General features: G+C 38.1%; 2 protein-coding genes across 10 annotated transcripts in view; one reads left to right on the forward strand and one right to left on the reverse strand.

Moving 5' to 3' along the window:
* On the forward strand, positions 1 to 12,128 carry LOC123011587 (phosphatidate phosphatase LPIN3). 2 transcript variants are annotated; one of them, XR_006413158.1, is made up of 12 exons: positions 1 to 138; positions 7,109 to 7,426; positions 7,480 to 8,162; positions 8,215 to 8,390; positions 9,145 to 9,381; positions 9,477 to 9,585; positions 9,639 to 9,867; positions 9,924 to 10,271; positions 10,455 to 10,958; positions 11,009 to 11,112; positions 11,217 to 11,540; positions 11,667 to 11,795. XR_006413158.1 is itself a non-coding variant. In XM_044409097.1 (11 exons), the coding sequence occupies exons 2-11, from the start codon at positions 7,238 to 7,240 to the stop codon at positions 11,794 to 11,796; spliced, it is 2,709 nt and encodes a 902-aa protein (XP_044265032.1). In that variant the 5' UTR covers positions 1 to 138; positions 7,109 to 7,237; the 3' UTR covers positions 11,797 to 12,128. The 2 variants fall into 2 exon arrangements, 1 of the variants encoding a protein (XP_044265032.1); XM_044409097.1 differs by lacking the exon at positions 11,217 to 11,540 and having other exon boundaries at positions 11,667 to 12,128.
* LOC123011585 (dynein heavy chain, cytoplasmic) overlaps positions 12,123 to 21,382 on the reverse strand; it is a 16,403-nt gene continuing 7,143 nt past the window's right edge. For 2 of the 8 annotated variants that reach the window (XM_044409092.1, XM_044409089.1), the window contains 12 exons: positions 21,094 to 21,328; positions 20,723 to 21,033; positions 20,579 to 20,667; positions 20,478 to 20,510; positions 19,262 to 20,408; positions 19,024 to 19,211; positions 17,046 to 18,966; positions 16,442 to 16,640; positions 12,995 to 16,247; positions 12,743 to 12,940; positions 12,514 to 12,685; positions 12,123 to 12,460 (listed from right to left, as the gene is read on the reverse strand). In XM_044409092.1, the coding sequence (XP_044265027.1) occupies positions 12,192 to 12,460; positions 12,514 to 12,685; positions 12,743 to 12,940; positions 12,995 to 16,247; positions 16,442 to 16,640; positions 17,046 to 18,966; positions 19,024 to 19,211; positions 19,262 to 20,408; positions 20,478 to 20,510; positions 20,579 to 20,667; positions 20,723 to 21,033; positions 21,094 to 21,328 (8,015 nt within the window). In that variant the 3' untranslated portion in view covers positions 12,123 to 12,191. Of the gene's footprint in view, positions 12,461 to 12,513; positions 12,686 to 12,742; positions 12,941 to 12,994; positions 16,248 to 16,441; positions 16,641 to 16,794; positions 16,991 to 17,045; positions 18,967 to 19,023; positions 19,212 to 19,261; positions 20,409 to 20,477; positions 20,511 to 20,578; positions 20,668 to 20,722; positions 21,034 to 21,093; positions 21,329 to 21,382 lie in introns of all 8 variants that reach the window. The other 6 variants (XM_044409094.1, XM_044409090.1, XM_044409095.1 and 3 more) reach the window with 3 other exon arrangements.

The raw sequence follows: 21,382 nt of genomic DNA on the forward strand, positions 1-21,382 counted from the left end.
GTTTCTTAAATAAATCCCCACTTGTCAATAATTTATCTGTCAGTTGCTAGTTGTAGTCAGAGGTGAATGTAGCTGACCATTTCGTGAATTTATGGTGCTTGATAACGGAAATAAATCGTCTAGATTCAATTAGATTAGGTGAGTGATTTTCCATTTACTTGTGCATAACTTTCGTAATGTTTTTTCACAATGTCATTGAGGGATTTTTCTGGAAGAGACCTGTCGTTAATACAATCAATAAACGAGCAATTTTTTTAAATTGAACATCCGATTTTTATTCCGATCCGCGACTCCACTTTAACCTTTGGATCTTTATCACCAAACAAAGGACTCGCCAAATGACTCAACGTAATTAACCAGTGCGAGTAACGATTTTTCATAATGCATGCAGAATCGATTCAGTTTCTTGCGAAATTCGCCGCTGTCACAGAGCGGCCTTGTACTTGTCGTAGGGTCCCACATGTCTTGAAAAATTGCCAAAGTTTGTGTTCCACCACTTTTCTTATTGTTTTTGATATCTGTGCGAAATCGGACTGACACCGGCACTGCCTTCGAGGTTATTTGAAAAAAATATAAATGCGGAAAAACAAAACGACAAAGGTTGTTTACCTCAAAATAAAAATGATATGGGCAAGGTCTAGTACCGCAACTCCTTTGTTACCACTATCAGTTTGTAACCAAATTTGGTTTTACACTTCAAATCAATTAAGAAAGTCTTATCAGTGAAGAGAAAGAATCAAAGTCTTAATTTTGTAACTTACATTACATATTTATTATCTGAAAAGCGAGCAAATGAGGATTGTTTCAGCGATTTATTTTCTTTATTGGAATTATAATTACGAGCACAATTATGAGCTACATATGATACATCAGGTATATGTTAGTAGAATTGGTTCATCTTTATATCGCCTGAGGTTTGAAAAAAACTCATAAAAACTGGTATATTATGTATGGAGCACTGACCTAGAAACCGAGACGAATTACCAAATCCAAATAAAATGTGTTATGGAATCGAAATCTTAAGATATTTAAACTTTTTTAATTATGTCATTTTTTTCTAATAATTGATCTTTGTTCTACTAAAAAGATATCTTTTTTTCCAATCCGCTATGGTTTAATTTTCATTGTTTGGTGTCCTCAATCAGTTCTAATTATTCTTATCGCGAGCCTTAATTGGCATTCAAACAGTGACCTGCCTTTGAACAAAAGAATACACATTCTCCCGTCCTTGGACTTGACCACTATTCCAACCTTGGTCCTTTGACCCCATAAGCGGAAATCAACAAAACATCAGATTTTTTCAAATCTGTAAATTCGCAAAATCATCCGTTTCCTTGTTCTTTGTTGTATGACATCGCGTGCACCTGCCTTCCTCCACCTTGTTGCCAAGCCAGAGTTTCGATCGTCATAATTTTATTGTTAGATTCTGACAAAACGTCAATTTTTTTGTCACTGGCCTCTTGCGAAAATGCTATTACATTTTTGCGGCCAAGGTCGGGTAAGAAACCCTTCTTCGGCTTCTTCACCAGAGGCTTCGAAATGCGATAGAGCGAATCGAAGGCGGCCTCGATTTTTTCAGTTGGGGATTAGTGAAAGTGTGCCGAAACGTCGACGGTTATATAATTTTGATTGTAGAAATGAGATTTGTAAAAAAATATTTGTTAGGTGAGGGGTCAAAGGTGGTGTATTGCTGTATTCTTTTCTTTTGTAAAGATAATGATGCGATTTGGTTAGTGATAGTCATTCACGTGGAATGAGAGTCGGTGCCAAAAATGTTTAAGCTGTTTGGAGTTATTAATGAGTCGTATTTTTCCGCATTTTGTAAGTTTAGAAAATCAAGAATTGCCAAAAATGGTGTTCGGTAATTAACTTTTATAAATCAATATACTGTTCTTATCGCTTTCAACGATTTAATAGGAAGTAAAGTGCACATTTTCTATAAAAAATCCTAGTCCTTTTACAGCACCTTGACGTTTTAAATGAAATCGAGTCAGGTTGTTAAAATTTCACTTTTGCGAAGTGATCAAGGTTACCGCTTCTTATTTCTTCATAACCGTAAAGTGTTATTTGCAAGAATAGGTTTAATAATACCTTGCAAATGGAAATTTGTCTTACAAAAATAATTTGTCATGTCTTTTAAAAAATGTAATGTAGGTTAAATATCTCTTACTAAGTGTTTGCAAAAGTCTGACATGAAATTTTTGTGATTTTTTAGATTGTTGTGAAATAGGCCAAGTATGACGTTCCTGTTCTATTTATGTCTTCTTTTTTTGGCCTTAATTCTCAGAAATGAGCATATATTTTTAAATACACTCACCGTTTTGAATAATATGTATGAATTATAATGCATATTAATTTACTGTTTATAGTGAAACCTTTTATGACTTAAACAGGGGTGTTCCAGAACTCGTGGATCAGAGAAAAAGATACCAGAAACATGGATTTTTTTTAATTCTATCTAAGATTTGCGAAATTATGGGGGTTTAAATTTTACACTTTGACCCTATTTATTCCTGTTGGAAATAGTTATTTATTGTAAGAGTGTGTTAGATAGCGTTTTATCCACGAGTTCGAGTGGTTAATTTTCTTAAGTGGATAAAACGCGACTAACACACGACTGCAATATAACGTTTTATCCACAATCACAGGCCCAAATTATTCCAAACTTAATTAAAAATTAAACTGACATTTAAACGTCACGCCAAATGTGCTTTCGGTAAACGTAGTAAGCTGTTACGCGGTGCGCTGGTTACTAACAGTGGAATAAAGTTACTTTATTCCACTAGTGGATAAACTGGTATTTGATACGCATCTAAAGTGTGGAATAAAGTCTCTTTATAGAGTGATTGTGGATAAAATAATTTTATATGTTTTTTTGCTGCAGGCTACTAAAAGAGGAAAAAAGGAGGTATCCTGAATTGTAACGTTATTTGTGGCTTTTATTGGCAAAGTTTGTGTACCTTTACCGAATTATTATGAAAAAACATACAAGATCATCGGTAACATCAAATGGACATAAAAAAGGTAAAGTGCCAAAAAAATCAAAAACAGCTAGAATTTTTTAAACATTTTTCCATGTTCCTGGTATCTACAAACATTTTTTTTTGAGGCGCGAGTTTTCGGAGACCTGTACATCATGATTTTTTTACAGTACCAATATAATAATAATTTCAGTGTTAAAAATTAATAGTTATTTTGTTATTTATAGTCGAATGATTATGGTCGAAAGCTTCAAGAAAATTTTACACCTACATTTTGAATTGTATCTTCTAAAGGAAATATTTTACATTATTTTAATGGCTAACCTTAAACAACTGCCCAATCACAATGCTTACAACTTTTGCAACAATCCTTCTTCTGGATTAAAGCAAAAAAAATCAGAAAACGGCACCTTCTGGATCTCCTCTGTTTACATACTAACAAGTCCAAATACAGCCTTGAAGTCAAAAAATTTCAACGCATTTCAGTGCATTCTAATTGTTTGTTGACTCGGCTAACAATTTATTATATTTAGTTGAAAATATAGTTTTCATTTTAAATGTGATTTTTTTTTATCTTATTATCAAACTTTCAGCAATGGTATGCGATTAGTGCTAAAAGATATTTTAATGTTTGATAATTGATTTAGTGTGGATGAATAATTATATTTATTAATATTCAGTATAATTCCGGTTTTGTGAAGTGGTGTTAATTTCCGGAATTAATGTTCATAAAATCTACAAAGTTCAACGCATCTTTATGCAATCAATATCGACGATAATCGATAATGAATAAAGTCAAACAATTCGAACTGATCAAACAAATCAAGTGTGCCCTTAAACGGGAAACACTGAAAAGTAAACAAAACAATAATAACGAGTCCAGTCATAATCCAAGGCTAGATGACAAGCAAAACAAAACAAAAATCTCATTAGTCATTATATAAAAATCAAAAGCCAACTTTGTAATACATATTAGAAAAAAACGCGACCTATTACCCCCAATTTTCTAAAAGACATATTTTTGTTATAACAAAAAATCAGAATGTTAATTCGGAATTCATTTGTTGGCAATCTTTCAATAACAAATTTTCACAAAAAGAATGACACTCATTAGTTAAACTGTCGCTTTGTTTTCCTCACGTGATCGGAAATCGAAGAAGTCAGGCGAGAGTGCGCCACATAAAAGTAAGAGGAGATCGATGACGTCGCCTGTCGTACGACGTACGACTATGACCCTCTTTTCGCTATTGGAGCATCGTATGACACCACCAACACGTGGTCACTCCACGTGCATTTCGTTGATTGTGTTTACGATACGAACGGGAGGTGTGTCCACTACGCAAAATACACTCAAGGACCAAAAACAAATTTTCGGGCGCGTGGACACTCAAATTGTTAATTTGAAAGCCAGCGATAAAAAACGTGCACCCAGGAATGTGGAGTTGTCTTTTTACAAATCTCATTATAAAGCAAATATGTCACAATATGGGGGCGCACATAAAGTGTAACGGATCGTGTACTAAGTACATGCCGTTCCACTGGTGTTGACAATTTTGCTTCTTTAGAACTTTAGATGATCTTTGATAATATAGATAGATGATTATCTAGTGATAATGCGTTGTTTCGGTACACGTGGAGGTGTAAAAAGGAAAAATATTTATTGTTGACTTTTTACAATGGTAGGTGCGTATCATTAAATGCAAATTGTGTGCGTTTTTATGATTTGAAAAGAATGTTAATCAGGATAATAATGGTAACGACCATAAAACAGTTACAGTGTTTTGAATTTTATAGATTGTGGTATTTTTTACAATACAAGTGTGGTCATATTTTCACCTTTTGGTCATTCATAAAACAAGAAATTATTACACCTATCAAGATTATTTTAACAGGCCAGCAGGTAGGGAGGCTTCAGTTCGAATCTGTGTCGTCTTACAATTTTTCAATTTCCAAAAAAAAAATAGTATAATAAACCTAAAAAATTCAGAATCTACAGAATTCTTTGTAAACCTACCTATGCATTGTTACAGCACCAAAAGGATTTTCAAATTATAAACCAACAGCACATACTAAATTGTTAGTAATTCTCTCAATTAGTTAAGCGATATTGTAAAATGTGATTACTGATTAACAATTTGAAACGAGTTTTAAGTGTATCCATTATCAAATATCCATAAAACTGTCATTTTACATTGTTTTATTTACTAATTAAATATTTATTATAATTTATATAGCAAATTACTATTACATATTAGTAAATTACACACAGGTATCAAAGTTCTTTTAAATTTTATTTTTAATAGTTAATTGTTGCTTAGTTTTACAATGCAATTATTTTGTTGACTATTACGTTTGTGCTAGCTAATGCAGATTAATATTTTTAAAGGAAAATGTTGTAGAGGTACAATGTCAACTGCTGTATAAAATTCTGTAAATAACAAATTTTGTTGTGAACACTGAATTAAAAGTCAATAATTAAAAAATTATTTCGAAATATAAAAGAAAAAATAAAATTAGGCATATACTTGAAAACAACATAAAAATTGAATACTGTTTCAAACAAATTTGTTTATCTATAATCACTCTATAAAGAGACTTTATTCCATACTTTAGATGCATATCAAGTACCAGTTTATCCACTAGTGGAATAAAGTAACTTTATTCCACTGTTAGTAACCAGCGCACCGCGTAACAGCTTACTACGTTTAACCGAAAGCACATTTGGCGTGACGTTTAAATGTCAGTTTAATTTTTAATTAAGTTTGGAATAATTTGGGCCTGTGATTGTGGATAAAACGTTATATTGCAGTCGTGTGTTAGTCGAGTTTTATCCACTTAAGAAAATTAACCACTCGAACTGACGTTCTCGCGGTTAAACATTCTTGCGTGGATAAAACGCTTCCTAACACACTCTAACTATAAATAACTATTAATTGTTCAGAATAATTTATGTGAATAATTTGGCGACAGTTGGCACACTCCAATTTTATTTTTGTATCTGTGTAAAAACGTATTATTTTCTAGATTATGTTTTGATAAAATTGCCAAGGTATAAGTTTAAAGAAAGTAGTATTAGTAAAAGAGATAAAATTATTGAAAGTAGCTATGACTACATACTGAATTAAAAACAGTTGCCGTTTGTTGCACATTTATATAGTGCGATCAAAAAGTCTTTCTATCAAGTAGGCGTCCTACTTAAGGACGTATGTTGCATGGCAGTTTTATAAAAATTAAAACATTGAGCTAATTAAATTGAATTATTCTATGAAACGTCTCAAAACAAATTAAAATGAGATCTTGTTGGTGTTTATTCATAAAAATCGTTTCCACGGTTTCCTGTCATAATTTACATAAAAAATATTTTGACATTTCTCATTTGTCATTGTGACATTTCATCTTCCACAGACATACGTTTTAAATTTCTACGCTTGCTTGATAGACAGAGTTTTTGATCGCACTGTATTTCAGCGTGTAGTTTTTTCACTTTCTTTGAATTATTATATAACTCAAAAACGGAAAACATTCTTTGCAAATTTTAAGTTTTTTGCGACTAAATAATCGTTTAAATACTAGAAAACGAAATTTTCCATTAAACACAGAATAATTCCGATGATTAAAACTACGAAAATCCGTTACAAATAAAATGTGTGAATCAGTTAATAATTTTTGTTGACATGTTTTGCACATCTAACCGTGACCTTGTGATGAAATCGTTGATAAATAATAAACAAAAATAGAAATTGACTTTCTAAACGGTTTGTGTTATATAATTTCAAAAAATGCAGCTGTTTGTTGCCCCCCCCCCCTCGCAAATACGAAAACAAATGTTTCAAACGATTTGAAACTGTTTCAAAAAGGATAAAGATAAATCGTCGATTACTAGCCATTTAGTCTCAGTGTATACCTTTTAATAATTCTCAAACTTTGCTCCGAACACTTGTACCTTGCGTGACACGTTTATATTGTTATTGTTGAATCGATATGTAGTAATATAAAAGGGTACGTTCGGAGGAGACTAACTTTCTCTTACGTCGGTAATAGTTACGAAAGTGCAAATCCATGCGGTACCAAATACGTCAAAATTATTTTATCGCAATGTTTTAATACATCTTATGTTTTTGTTTTAGATTGCGAGTGCAGGACGCGCGCGCCAGGATAACAACAGAGACTATAAAAATACGCGTGTTTTGTTTTTCACACTCATTATTGAGTTGGAACCTGTATGAAGTTCAAGTGTTTGTGATAAAATAACCGAAATGTATTCTATGAACTATATTGGACGCTTCTTCAGCAATTTTAAAGAGTTTTACAACGAAATCAATACAGCAACGTTGACCGGAGCTATCGACGTCATCGTCGTAGAGCAAGAGGATGGCACGTACAAGTGTTCACCTTTTCATGTCAGATTTGGAAAATTGGGGGTACTCAGAAGTAGAGAAAAAGTGGTTGGTATTCGAAGCAAATCATTTTTCAATTTATTTAATTTTTTGTTAACAAGGTGGACATTGAAATTAACGGGGAACCCGCCGACATCCACATGAAACTGGGAGAGAGTGGGGAAGCCTTCTTCGTCGAGGAACTCGAAGATGATGACAACGAAATCCCGGAACATTTGGCCACAAGTCCAATTCCCGTCAACGAATTTGAGAACATCTTTACGTCGCAAGGCCGAAGGAGGAGTTTTGGGGAACCCCCGACTCTTGAAAATGAAATCAATGATTACACAAAACGGCGTAATACCGCCGATAATGAGAGTAACGTTAAACGTGAACGGGATTTTCTCAAAAGACAGATCGGTTTGGGGAACATTGGCATCGGGGAAAACAGCACGGAGGATATGTCCAGATCCGTGCACTCTACCACGAAAGAAAGCATGGAGGATTTGAGCAAAGACAACGACATTTCGGACACTATCTTTAAAATGGACAGTTTAGAGATGGATACCAGCCGGTCAGAGAGCGGACCAAAGCCCGAAGAGTCGAGTCAAGGGAAAGACGAACAAAGTAGCGAAAGTCGCAGTAGTAAGAAAAAACGTCGCAAAACTAAAAAGAAAAACGCGCCGAGGAAGTCGTCGAGTGTTAATCAGATTTCCACTGAAGTGGCAGAGAAAAATGATTCAGCGACGACAGATCCTAGCTCGATTGAGAGTAATTCTTCCGAGCCCGAGTTAAAGGAGTTGCAGTAGGTGTTTTTTTGTGTTTTTTGATTTTGTTTTTGAAATTGTGTGGTTTAGGAATGTCGAAGGGATTGCACAAACGCCGTCAAATAATCGCAAGATTATAGATCCGGATTTTCATTTCTTCAGTGATACGGAGTTGACTAGCAATGTGGTAGATTCGAGGGCGGATTCCCCGATTCAAGTGGAGGCGGTGCAGTCGGATTCCGAGTTTGAAGTGAAAAATCGCAAAGGTGAGCGATTAGTTAATAAAATTATAACGGTTGATAAAACGGTGAAATATGTTGTGGTAATTGGATTTCATTACACCGTAGTGTAATACAAAATCTATTTTTAATCCAGTGATAATGATATACCTAGTTATTTATAAAATTGGTAAGCAAACGAAGGTTATTATTTGACGATATTCAAAATTATGGCAATAGATTAATGTTTTCCAACACTGTTCTCACCACATTTTTTCTATAGCTGCCAAGACAATGATAAGTCAATTTACTTGTTTAGCCTTTTTAAATTTTTTATTTTTTTATTAGTCCTGAAATTCAGAAATTAATGAAAATAATAATAGGGTAAAGGAGGTTTATTTAAACTTAAATACTAAGGGCCAGTTTCATAATCGAATTAAAGGGACTTTAAAGTTAATGTTGGTTTAGAATGTGCTGATTAGTATAGACTTGTTGACAAAAATTTGACATTCTAAACCAACATTTTAAAGTTCCTTTAATTCGATTATGAAACTGGCCCTAAACAATTTTTATAAAATAGTAATTAAAATTTAATTCCTAATTTCAAGTATTTTTTCTTACCAATCATTACTAGTAATCTTAAAATTAACCTTGATCTTAGGCCGCATCTCTGTTATTATTTGATTATCAGTTATATTCATCTCACATGATATTATGTTTATCAGTCCTTTGGAAAGCTATCCTTGGATATTTTTCCATTCTTCCCTTCTGACTATGTATTTTTTTATTGTTTGCATTTCAGGCGATAACAAAGATAACGGCCAAAGCTGGGAATGGGGCGGCTTCCCAAGCGTCTCGCCAGCAAACTCCCCAATCAGCGAACAGGCCACTAAAAACGACCAGTTTGCGATTAGCAATGTCTTCTCCTTTATGAAAAAATCTCATGGCCAGACTGAAGGAATCTACTTGTCGGATCTCAACTCGGTCGATCCGGAAGTGGCCGCTCTTTATTTCTCGACTAACAAAAACAAAACTACAGGTTAGAGTTTTTACCGGCTTCATTTTTCAGTAGTGTAGCTCCGGTTTGTTTTTTGAGTTCTTTTTATTAAGTGTCAATGTCGTATAATAATTTAGATGCCGACATGGATTGTGAATCAGGAAATGGTCCATCATTGGCCCAAAGTCCGAACAGTGCCGAAGGATGTAAGTCGATCGATTCCGATTTCGAGGAACACATCAAAGGGTAGGTCTGAATAGACGTTTTTTTAAACAGCTTTTTATGAAATGTGTCGCTAGGGGTCGCATGTTTTCTAATGAAATCTCGATGTCGCTATGTGGCTGGGACCCAGAACCGGATCCGACCCGTTTTGACGAACACATGGTCGCCTTCAGCGATTTCTGCAACAACCCCATGTTGATTGAAGACCCGAATTTGGTTGTGAATATAAGAGGAAAATACTACAATTGGAAAGTAGCAGCACCTATTATTTCGAGTATCATGGTCTTCAATAGGCCTCTACTTCAGGTATTTTATTGTAACAAAATTTTTGAAAAAAATTCAGTTTAATTTTTCGCTTGTAGTCATCAATTGATCAACTTTGCAACATACATATGCCTTCTAATCAACAGAGTAAAGATATTAAACAAGAAGAAGCGAAAACATCGTGGTGGTACTGGCGAAGATCAAAGACTTCAAGAGAAACTACGCCGATTGTTGATCCAACAAAAGCTGTAGTACAAGTCAAAGATACAACTATAGATATAGGAGATGAGCATATTCTTCAAACTGATATTTCAGTTGCCCAAAAAATACCCAAAACTGAAGAGACTGAAGACAAGGACAAAGAATGTGCTATCTCTATCGCACCACAAGTGTGCCAACTTTCAGAAAAGTATAGGAAGACCTTGCGACTCAGCTCCAAGCAAATTGTAAGTGCCATCTAAAAATAAGTTTCTTATACCAAAAATTAATTTTCGGTTTTCTTAACTTAACAAGTAGTTTAACGGTAGCGAGTGCGTTAATTATGAACGCCGATTACCAAAATTTATTTTTGATTATTCATGTAGCTGTTAAAAAGGTATCATTCCACTGATGTATTTAATTAATTGCAGGCGTGTTTGAATTTGCGCGACGGCATGAATGAAATCGTGTTCAGTGTAACAACTGCGTATCAGGGAACAACTAGATGTACCTGTCATTTGTACAAGTGGAAATGGGACGATAAAATCGTCATATCCGATATCGACGGCACCATTACGAAATCGGACGTTTTGGGTCACATCCTTCCTATTGTCGGAAAAGACTGGGCACAATCGGGCGTCGCTCAATTGTTTAACAAAATTAAAGGTAACGGTTACAAACTGTTATATCTCAGTGCTCGAGCGATTGGTCAAGCCAGAATCACTCGAGAGTATCTCAGGAGTATCAAACAAGGGAATTTGACCATGCCTGATGGTCCGATTTTGCTCAATCCGACTTCTTTGATCACTGCTTTCCACAGAGAAGTGATCGAGAAGAAGCCTGAACAGTTCAAGATTTCCTGTATGAGCGATATTAAGGCACTGTTTCCCTCTGAATCGAATCCATTTTACGCCGGATACGGAAATAGAATTAATGTAAGTCACCAGGATGGTGAATTGTTCAGCGATTAATGGTGTTTTTTCAGGATGTGTGGGCGTACCGGGCTGTGGGAATCCCAATAGTTAGAATTTTTACAATTAATCCCAAAGGAGAACTCAAACACGAGCTCACCCAAACCTTCCAGTCGACGTAAGTGTCTTTAACTGTTTGATTAATTGGGGGTTTGCTTGTATATTTATCCACATTTTAGTCAGAAAGGTTCTTTAAGTTGGTGTTTTATTTAATTTTTACAGTTACACGGGTCAGTCACTGGTCGTCAATGACGTGTTTCCCCCACTATTACATAAGCTCAAAGACAATGACAGTAGTAGTGACGAGATTGAGTCAGATATGAGTGACAGCGATTAATTTGTATTTTATTAGTACAAAACATTCTCATTGAGTTCATGCAACTAACGGTGGTAGTGCTTTATCATTCATCCTCATGATCATCAGGGGTTTATCGCGAACGCATCCAATGATAAAATACAAATTAGTTCGCGCAATTTTTTTATTTATTTATTATTTCAATGTTATTGTCTTAACCTTCGGCCCTCTCCGTGGTTTTTATTTAAATGGTAAGCTTAGTCAGTATGTAGAGAGTGAATGTGTGCCGCTTTGCATTTGTTTTTCGTTATATTCTACTTTAAGTTGTTTTATTTGGTTGAACAATAGATCTCAACTCTTGAATTTATTTTTTACAGATATTCGACCATGACGTACTATGTAGACCAGCTGTTTCCTCCATTGATTGAAGCTGCCAATGACTATTCGCAATTTTCGTATTGGCGTGATCCACTTCCGGTCGTCGAAGAACTACCGGAAGTAGCGTAAAAATTGGAATTTGTCTGCATTTATCGATTCAGTATTTGTTGTCGTGCGCTTTTGATGTCTTCATTACCGGACACAGCTTTTAGAACAAATCAAGTAGCTGTCACTGTTATGAATTACAATAATAACGATGTGATATACTGATTACCAATTTATTGTAAGGCTAGGCTTAAATACTCTACCTGTTAAACAATTTTTTCTGCGTTGCTTTGTTAATTTTAGTGCTAAAAAGTGATTCACTACTTTTTATAATGTGATATTTTATTTCGTAAGGGATACACTATTTTTGTTGTTTTTTTTTTAGTTACTGCAATAAAATTTCAGATGTATATGTTTATAATTTTTTCTCTTTATTATTAGTATAATTAAATATTTTCAAGCATGATTAAAATTAAAATTTAATTAAGCGAAGTTGATGTGAGTAAAGCGACACCTCTTTCGTAGAAACTGTGGGAGTCTTGACCAGGGGCTATATTCAAGTCCACGGTGTACAATAGCTCGGTTCTTGTGGAATTCAAATAAAGTGGCAACGATAATTTACTAGCTGTAATTTTTTCGTCACCGGAGGTTCGAATCCAACGAAGTAGAGTAATAGGTAATTCCATCATAATACTGGAAGTAAGTAGTAGCTGATTGTTGCGACATTGGGCCCCTTGTAGTTTAATTCCTGTAATTTTATTAATAAGTATCATTTTCAAATTGTTTCGGTGTAACACATGCCTGTAACCGCGAAACAATCGTGCGGAATCGACGCTTGATCATTGGAATCTGTTATAGTGACCTCAAGGTATAGTTCTTCAAGTGACCAACTGTTAGCTTGAGCCACACACTGTCGGGTCGCAGTTATATAAGCTTCGGGATTCAACAAGCCACCCAACCAAACTGGGAAACTCTAAAATAACAAAACAATTAAAAAAAAAAAAAAACAGTAATGATAGAATCAGATTACCTGTAATTCTTTAGCACCGGATGTCGAAACTAATTTTGATACTTGTTGCAACTGTTTGACCCTCTGACTGAAATCGGTAATCCATTGAATAACAGTACAACCCCTAGGGACAGTGTAACGACGCCAGTTTCGGGGCAAAATGCCTCTGACGAGTTCTCCAAGCATTGTCCGGTGGTAATTCGTTTGTTTCTTCTCGCCCTAGAAAATATCTTATTTTAAAACGTTCTTTTCCGAAAAAACAAAAACACTTACTTGACAGATAAGCACAACGTCCTTGAGGTCATGTATAACATCTTGCAGCAATCTCGCCCCCGAATTGACCTCCCTTTCGAAGTACCTATACAACGGATCTTTGATATTCTCCACTGTTCGTTTCAAAGTCTGCAATGACGTTGGTAACAACTGCAACCAAGTTCCAGCTGAATTGTGCAACGTCTTCATCCATGACGGCCTTCCATCGACTTGTGCCGCATCAGTTGGCAAAATCTCATCCACAGAATACGCAAGTTCATCATCATCCTCCAACTGTTGCATTTTCAACAACTTGCTCACCAAATCTGTACCTCTAGTCGTCAAAAGCACCTTCTCCGCATTATTTGGCAAACCTAACCAAGCCGGCGTTTGCCGATCAGCCAAACTTTCAATCCATTTCAAAAAGTGGTCTCTTCTAGTGCCATCCGGCATGGTTATGTGTCTATTTCCATTGGGACCATTATCAATATTTGCCACTAAAGCAAAATCACTCTCGAAACTCTTTGGCGTGAACAGCTTATTAAGAAATGAATGCAACAAACGTTGGTCGAAATCGTTATCAATCTTGCCACCGTAAATCGACTGGGACAATAAAGTGACCAGAGCATCCCATGGGACTTTGTTCGGTGGTAAATTAGTCCGTCCCATTGCTGTAGCATCGATCCACGTATCGAGCGTGTCACACGCAACCCTCAAGTCGGACTCGTTGAACTCGTAGTACTTCGCCCAACCGAGCGGGGCATATCTCAACCTCTCCTGGACAATCGCATGGAACCAAGCCAACAAAAAGTACAACCTTGCCCTCTCATTCGGCGGCTTCATCATCCGACTCGCCGGGACAGTACTGAAAGTCCTTAAGAGGTTGGCCCTGATGCCTGGCGGTGGTTCAAAGACGAAAATCCGGCCAGCCCGCAGTAAATTCACCGGAAGTTTCGGATTTATCTCCATGGTGAGGAACAAACGGAAGTTAGCATGTGGCTGTAACGAATGCAATTTCTTTTCCAGTTGTACCAACCATTGAGGTGCTAAATGTACATTCTTCAACATGACCCATCTACCGGTCTTGCACGCCATGTTTATAGCCCGATCAGCCTGGTTGAAGCCTTCAGCTGAACCAATCGCGATGCTCGAAATCTGTTTATTGAGTTCGGCGGCGAGGTCATCGACACGACTCGAGGCATCGAAGCCTGGGACTGAACAGAGCAAAGCTGGGACATTTGATCTGATCTCCTTTTCAACACATTCAGCCAAATCTAACTCTTTTTCAGCACTCGGCATAAAGTTTTCGCCTAAGACAGCCGACACAAAGAATTGAGCGGCTGCGATAACCCGATCTGGACGGAATGCTTGTATTACTAGAAGCTGGTACATGGCGGTCCCAATGGGGCTCAATTGACGTTCCTCGATCCACAATCGGGGTACACACTGTTCGGGTGAGCTCTGCTGAAGCCAGGCCCCAAATTCGGGCATTTCCTTGATTTTTTCAGCCAGTTTTTTGAAGGATGGAAGCCGGGATGAGAGTCTCATCATGGCTTCCTGTTGTTCGCTATTGAGGCCTTCGATTGAAGGGCCGGTACTCATATTAAAGACGCCTTCTTTGCCCCGGAGGAAGAAATTGAATTCTTGATCGAGATTTGGTTCTGTTGGTACCCCTTTCAAGTGTATGCGACAAAGGAGGATAGCAAAAGTCAGTCGATCATTATGTAACATTCCGCGAGCCACTCGATCATAACAAACCGAGAATAAGTCAGTTGTAATAATGTTGAGTCTTGCTTGGTAATCGGAAATGTTCTCCAAATGGCTATTACTGTACAAAATACTACTAAACATGTCCAAAAACATGTGAAGGGAATACTGGTATAAGAAATGCACTTGATTCAAACTATCCATTGTGAAATAAGTGTTACTACAAGCCTGAGATAGAGGCAAATACTGTTGCGACACTGTCTCAATTTCAGAAATCACTTTATCGGTCTCTTCGACCTTTTGTCCGATTTCAGCCGCTTCCTGTTTCAATGTTTCCAAAGTCGTAATCACACTATCATCATCCAAAATCTTCCCTTTAGCATCGTTCAATGCCTGCAAAAGGGACTTTTCCAACTGTCTCAACCTCAAGTGGAACTCGCCTTGCAATTTCAACAAGTCAGACCTCTTAGCATCAATATCGGGTCTTTCAGCTTTGAGTACTTGATTCAAACATTGACTTTGTAACGAACTTCTCGTCACAGTGAAGTTGACAAAAGTGACTCTCGAGCAAATATCTGGTGGAAACTCGACAGTGGGGTCACGTGTCGATAAGAAAATAACAAACGAAGGTGACAGATCAATATCTTGATCGCCCAGAGTAATAAGGACACGGCCTCCAGTCCGGCGTAACTCTCGGTTGAGTACAGGGTTGAGAATTGGGTCGTAATTTTCAACATCTTGAACAAGGAGAGGATTACCGAAACGTAGAGCCGACTCGAGATTCTTGCGGAATGAGTCGTCTAAGAAACTCGTTTTAGTGATTTTCTTATCTTTGAATTCGTTCATGATGTATTCAGTAGCTTGTCCTGAAGGGTCTATGATAAGAGGGTAGCGGTTGAAACGTTTCAACATGATGGCGTTTTCGGTACAGAGATCGTCCGAAGGTAAAGCATTCGCTTGCCATCTTAGACGTTCATCAGGGTTCGAGAGGTACTCAGTTCGGGCAATATCGGGTCTATATTGGATTGCAGCTTGAGTCAAATGTTGACACCACGTGCTAAACAAGTTCTGTCGATAATGCTGGTCGAAATAGCCCCCATAAGCTATGAAAGCAGCTGATAAAAGAACGTCACCGATAATTGTAGACATTTGCGACCTGAACGTTTCACTAGTGGCCTCCCAACGTTCCCTCTCAATGACTAAACTCTTCAATAGAGCTATGGACCGGTCAACTTTAGCTTGGACGTTTTCTAAATCGGTTTTAATAGCCTGAGCTTGTGCAATCAACTGTGCGTATTCTTCCTTATAAGACGCAATACTTTGTTCCAATTGGCTGATCAAGTTTTTAACTTCTTCGCCACGTTTTTGATTGGTTTCCGCTTGTCTTTCTAAAGAACTCAACTCTTCACGTAGCGGCTCAACTTTCTTTAACATATCAGCGTATAAAATTTGTGCTTTGGCCCACTTGACTAAAGGTCCGCAAGCGTTACTCGCGTGATTGACTTTTTCAAAATTGTAATCAGGGTTGTTGAGATAACGTGTTTTCATTTTTTCGCGAACGTCGTCACTGTAACACGTGATCCGTTATTAAAATAATAAGGTAAAGGAAGAGTTAATAGAGGGTTGGGTCATGCTATTAACTAACAAATACGTCAACGGGATAGGCGAGCTGCAGAAACTTTGTTTCTTGACAATTGCGATGTTGCATGAAACAGCAATGTTGCTGCAACTGCCTCCAGATAAAACTAAGCACATGCATACCTAATATCCTCTGTATTGAAATTGTTGACTACGGTATTGATGAAGTTATCACGCATGATGACAGCTCGAATAGACTTCCAGTCGCTTGCGTTTTCACCGAGTAACAAGCAAATGGATTCTAAGGCCAACTTTACCACCGCAGGGGGATTTGCCATGGTACGGATTTCGACCAATTGTTGTTTTTTGATAGACTTTACGGCTGTGCAAAAACAAAGAAACCAAAAAATAATACAATGCAGGATAGTAAAATCAAAAAACAAGAGAGAGAAATAAAGACAAGCAACAACTATAAGAAAAGCACAATACAAGGTTGTACATCTAGAAATAAATAAACGGCTTCCAACGAGCCTTACGTCAAATTATCACTGCTGAAGTTAACAATAGTCGCAATGAAGTTCTCTCGCATTATAACCGATCTTATCGAACGCCATTCATTGGCGTTTTCGTGCAGCAACAAACACACCGATTCGAGCGCCATCTTGACGCTGTTAGGTGGATTCGCCATAGAACGCACTTCGACCAGATGCTGCTTCTTTATCGATTTAACAGCTAATAATCATCACGTGACCTACAATATAATACTCGGACAAACAGCGAAACTTACCGTTTTGGGCGTCTATGACCGCAGGTTCGACTTGTGCAAGATCAGCCATGACTTCCTGACGTTTTTGTTCGATATGGACTGTCTGTTCACTCAGCTGCAACTGGATTTCTTGACTCTGAACCTTCTTCTTTTCGGCTTCTTGTTGGTCCTTCACCATTTGACGCAACTTCGCATTGGCGGCGTCATTTTTCGCTTGTAATTCTTGCGACTTGACGGCAAGACTCTTCTGCATCTCTTCGACTTGTTCGACAGTTTCGGCGATCTTACTGAGACCCACATTCAAGTGCAGTTGTTGTTCTTCTAAATCTGATCGTTTCTCTCTATACAACTTGACAAAATGGTGGATGAAGTCCAAGTAGTGTCTGGGTGTTATGGCCATAGTACGACTACCACGTTTAGCCAATCGAGCATTGGCTTTGTGGAGAGTTTGGTGAACGTAAACGCAAGCATTAATGACAGCTTCTCTATGTGTGGGAGTAGCAGAAATGAGACTACAAGCCGCCGGGAAGAAATCAGGTGATTTCCATGTGGGTTTATCCAAATCGACCCGATTTGTGAACTCTTTACCGACTTGGAAAAGGGCACCATCTGACCAATCACCGAACCAGTTCAACACACATCTATTAAACAGAGCGGGAGAAGTGGCAGCTCTGTCCTTCAAACCATCAGTTGAAGGATTCATAGTAAAAACAACATGCAAATTGCGCATAACTTGTTGAGTGAACCATTTATACAACTCGTCGTTTGAGTCAAGCATTAAACCTTCTCGTTGCGCCCCTTCTTTACACTGGGTCATCAGAGTGGTATACTCGTCCCCTTCAAATAATCCCGGAACTTCACCATTGGCCAAAAGAGTATTCATCCGTTCCAAAAAGCTTGAATCGAGCATATTTGACTCATCCAAAATAAATGCAATTTTCTCATCCTTGCAACCACTTCGTCTCAAGACTGACCTTAAATCTTCATCAAAGTCCTCAGCGGTGTATTTATTGTGGACTTTGATTTGGAAAATTGACAATCCGTTCATCCAGGCTACAAACCTCGATAGGGTTGTTTTTCCAGCTCCTGATACTCCAATAAGTAACAAATGGCCTTGAGGCTGCCTGAATATCCGATCAATCCTCAAGACATGATCTAGGACTTCATCAAAAAGAACCAAAGGCACATCTAACTCCTCCTCATAGAACACTTTAAGCCTTGCTTTAACATACTCTCTTAATTGTTCCCGATCTACAGGAACATAATCCTTCGACAACCAATTACTGTACAAAATCGGCCTCTCCAAAGCCTTCTCGCAATTCGCTGAAGGGAAATGTTTTAACGCAACAGCATCAATATTCTCATTCGTCCACTTCCTCTCGGATTCCTCTACTAACCGATCTTGGAACAACCTCAAAGCCTCATGGGCCCAAAGTCTGACCAACCCTTCCACATTTAAATGATCTAGCGGCCTAATAGCCTCGCAAATACCACGCACCCAACGAGTCATCTCACGAGGTGAGTACACGTAGTGTGGTTGCATATCCTGAGTGAATCTGTCTTGTGACGCGAGGTAGAATTCTACCATCGCGTTAGTAAGCGGTTCGGCGTAACCGCGCAATCCGAGAGTGAGTCTCAGCATAGCTCGAGTAAACGTACCGTAGATTTGTTTGAGGGATGTTTCTCCAGGATAATCGACGTAAATAACGGGAACGTGTCGTAGGAAACGGTGGGAGAGTGGTTTACGACCCGGGTCGGTTGGAGGGTTGCAAGCACCGACGAATTGGATGCGTTCGAGGGAGACCCAAGTTTGGTCCGAGGCGCGATAGAAACCTTTCTGTTCGACGATTTGGCGGAGGAACATGATTACGCGTTGAGTGCCGTAGTTGTCCATGTCGGGTAAGTTGATTTCGTCGCAGAAGAGGACGAGCCATTTGCCCAACTGACAAAAATAAAAATAATGTTTAATAATAATATTTGCTGTGAATTTGAGACTTACTTGTACCGGCGATAAAACTACACCATTGGGTGTTTTACGATACTCGCAATAGTGATCGAACGTCTTCAAAAGCAATTCAGGTGTAGTAGCTGACGAAAAATTCAAACCAACAACTTCCATATCTGGAAGAGCTCTTAGAGCCGAAAACAAAGTCATTGTTTTACCAGATCCAGGGGGACCACAAAGTACTAAAAACCAAAATTTACCAACTATCCTCTCAAACTTACTTTTCACTTACCAATCGGTTTATGTTCAGCCAACCAGGTGTACAACAGCGACTCATGTCGCACCGTATCCAAAGTTGGTACCACAATATCAGGTGACGCGACTTTATGCGTTTCAACTTCAATCTGTGGCACTTTATTTGACCAAGGCGACCATTCACCTTCGATATTGACCTCGTAGTCAATAATCGGCATGTTGTTAGATGGCGGTAGCGGTACTGTAGTCACCGAACGGATAAAATCGCCCAAATCTGACCTCACTTTTAGCTTAGCATCGCCGGCGAAACTCCACAAAAGCGAATAAACCAAACATTTGGGTATGTATTTTTCGAGTTGCTCGTTGGTGAGAGGAAAATCGGAATGGGAATGGTTGTATTGTAGGACATTTCGGACACTTTGGTTCAACATGGAGAAAAGTGAGCTCAAAGCACGTAAGCGCGTGAAATCCATGATATGTTCTTGTTCCATTGCGTACTCCAAACACCGGACGACTAAACCATCAGGGGCCAAATGAGACTGGAGTATATTCGCAATGTCGACCTGCACTTGAAGAGTCGGCGACAACAAATCATCTTTATTTTCAGTTTTTTTCCCGAAACTGTCGTCTTCTCCTTCCTCCAATGGGATACTTTTAAGCCTCAGCATGTAATTCTCGAAAATCATTTCAGTCGAAAGCACATCCTCGGAGAACCACACCATGCCACAACGAGAAACTGTAGCCAAAGTCGCGTATTTCAAGTCTTGTACCTCGAACATGACCCTCACGTTGGGAGGGAGTGACAGACGTTCGCCATTTGGCAAAGTCAGAAGTTTGTTATCGTCGAGAACAGAGTTGAGATTTTCGACCCATTCAGGATCGACATCACCATCGAAAATAATCCATTGTCGTTTATTGATTTCACCTCGAACGTTATCGATAATTTTGCGAAGAATGTGAGTAAAGAGACCGTCGGTCCATTCGCGGGTGTTGGGGTCTAAGACACCATATAGGGCTTCTTTGCTTATAGCTTTGGGGTCGATAACATGGGCAACACCCTCGACGCCTTCAAACCGTTCCAAGGCTTTAAGCAGGACTCTCCAAGCTGTGCTTTTACCGGAGCCACTGGGGCCCACCATCATCAAACCGTGATTGAGATTTGAAATTTGATACAATTGGAGCACCTATAGAAAAACATATTGTAAACATGGTCGTAAAATTGATAACAGAGTAACGAAATTGTGTTAGGGTACCTTTTGAACCCATGTCTCTCCAACTAAAGTTCTCTGTGCAGCATGGAATGAAGTGCGAACATCATAACATTTAATTTGAAAAGGGTTAGCAAGTGTCTTACCTTCTCCATCCAGGCCGAGCCTTGCTCATCGCCTTCGCCACACACTAAGAACTCTTCTTGACAAACTTTGCGGATCTCGTCTTTCAAACCTATAATAAAAATAATAATGATTTTACTTTTTTTAACAAAATTTCTATCTATTACCTTTCATTTCTGCCCGCGTATATTGTACATTCGGGAACACATCATTCAACAAACTTGACAGCAACGGAATATCCTCAGCCACTAACTTCGGAACCATCGTTTCGCAAACCGACTGAATCAAAATTGCCTGTTCTGGTAAATTCTCCGCAATACCGGCCTCATCAATGTTAGTTTCGCCTCGTTGTTTCATTCCTTCTTTAATTTTTTGAATTCGGTCACGTTTTACATTACCGGCAGAGACCAAAACTGACTTGAGTGCTCGCAAACCGAAATCGTAATGTGATTGGTTGGAGAGTTGTTCATCACACAATCTGTAAGTAAGTAGTTATCACACATTTTCGCCCCAAAAAAATCCTTCGATATAGACGTACTTGAAAAACGGTACAATCTTAGACGCAAGTTTCTCGGCAGTACGGAACCCTTGAGAGAAAAGCATCACTTCGGCAATTAATTGCCTGTCTGGAGTAGTCATAGCTAAGGACCTGAATAACTTCTTTAAATTATCAGGTAAGTTGGAGCGGCCGGCGTAACCCGGATTCATTGTAATGAAAATCGCCATGTCGGGTGAGACTCGTACTTGTTTTCCCACTAGTTCCACGGTAATACCTACACAAAAACCGTGATTATATCTAATCTCTAGAGAAACAAATTCATTTAAAC

Source organism: Tribolium madens, unplaced genomic scaffold (genome assembly GCF_015345945.1).
Source record: "Tribolium madens isolate multiple individuals breed KSU strain unplaced genomic scaffold, Tmad_KSU_1.1 Scaffold_91;HRSCAF=231;Tcas5.2_LG7, whole genome shotgun sequence".
NCBI lineage: Eukaryota > Metazoa > Arthropoda > Insecta > Coleoptera > Tenebrionidae > Tribolium > Tribolium madens.

Bases quoted from the DNA above. Each gene is read 5' to 3' on its own strand.
- LOC123011587 (XM_044409097.1), top strand. From the start codon at position 7,238: ATGTATTCTATGAACTATATTGGACGCTTCTTCAGCAATTTTAAAGAG. The intron at 8,163-8,214 runs GTAGGTGTTTTT...TGTGTGGTTTAG, and splicing joins CCCGAGTTAAAGGAGTTGCA to GAATGTCGAAGGGATTGCAC. The intron at 9,868-9,923 runs GTATTTTATTGT...TTTCGCTTGTAG, and splicing joins TCAATAGGCCTCTACTTCAG to TCATCAATTGATCAACTTTG.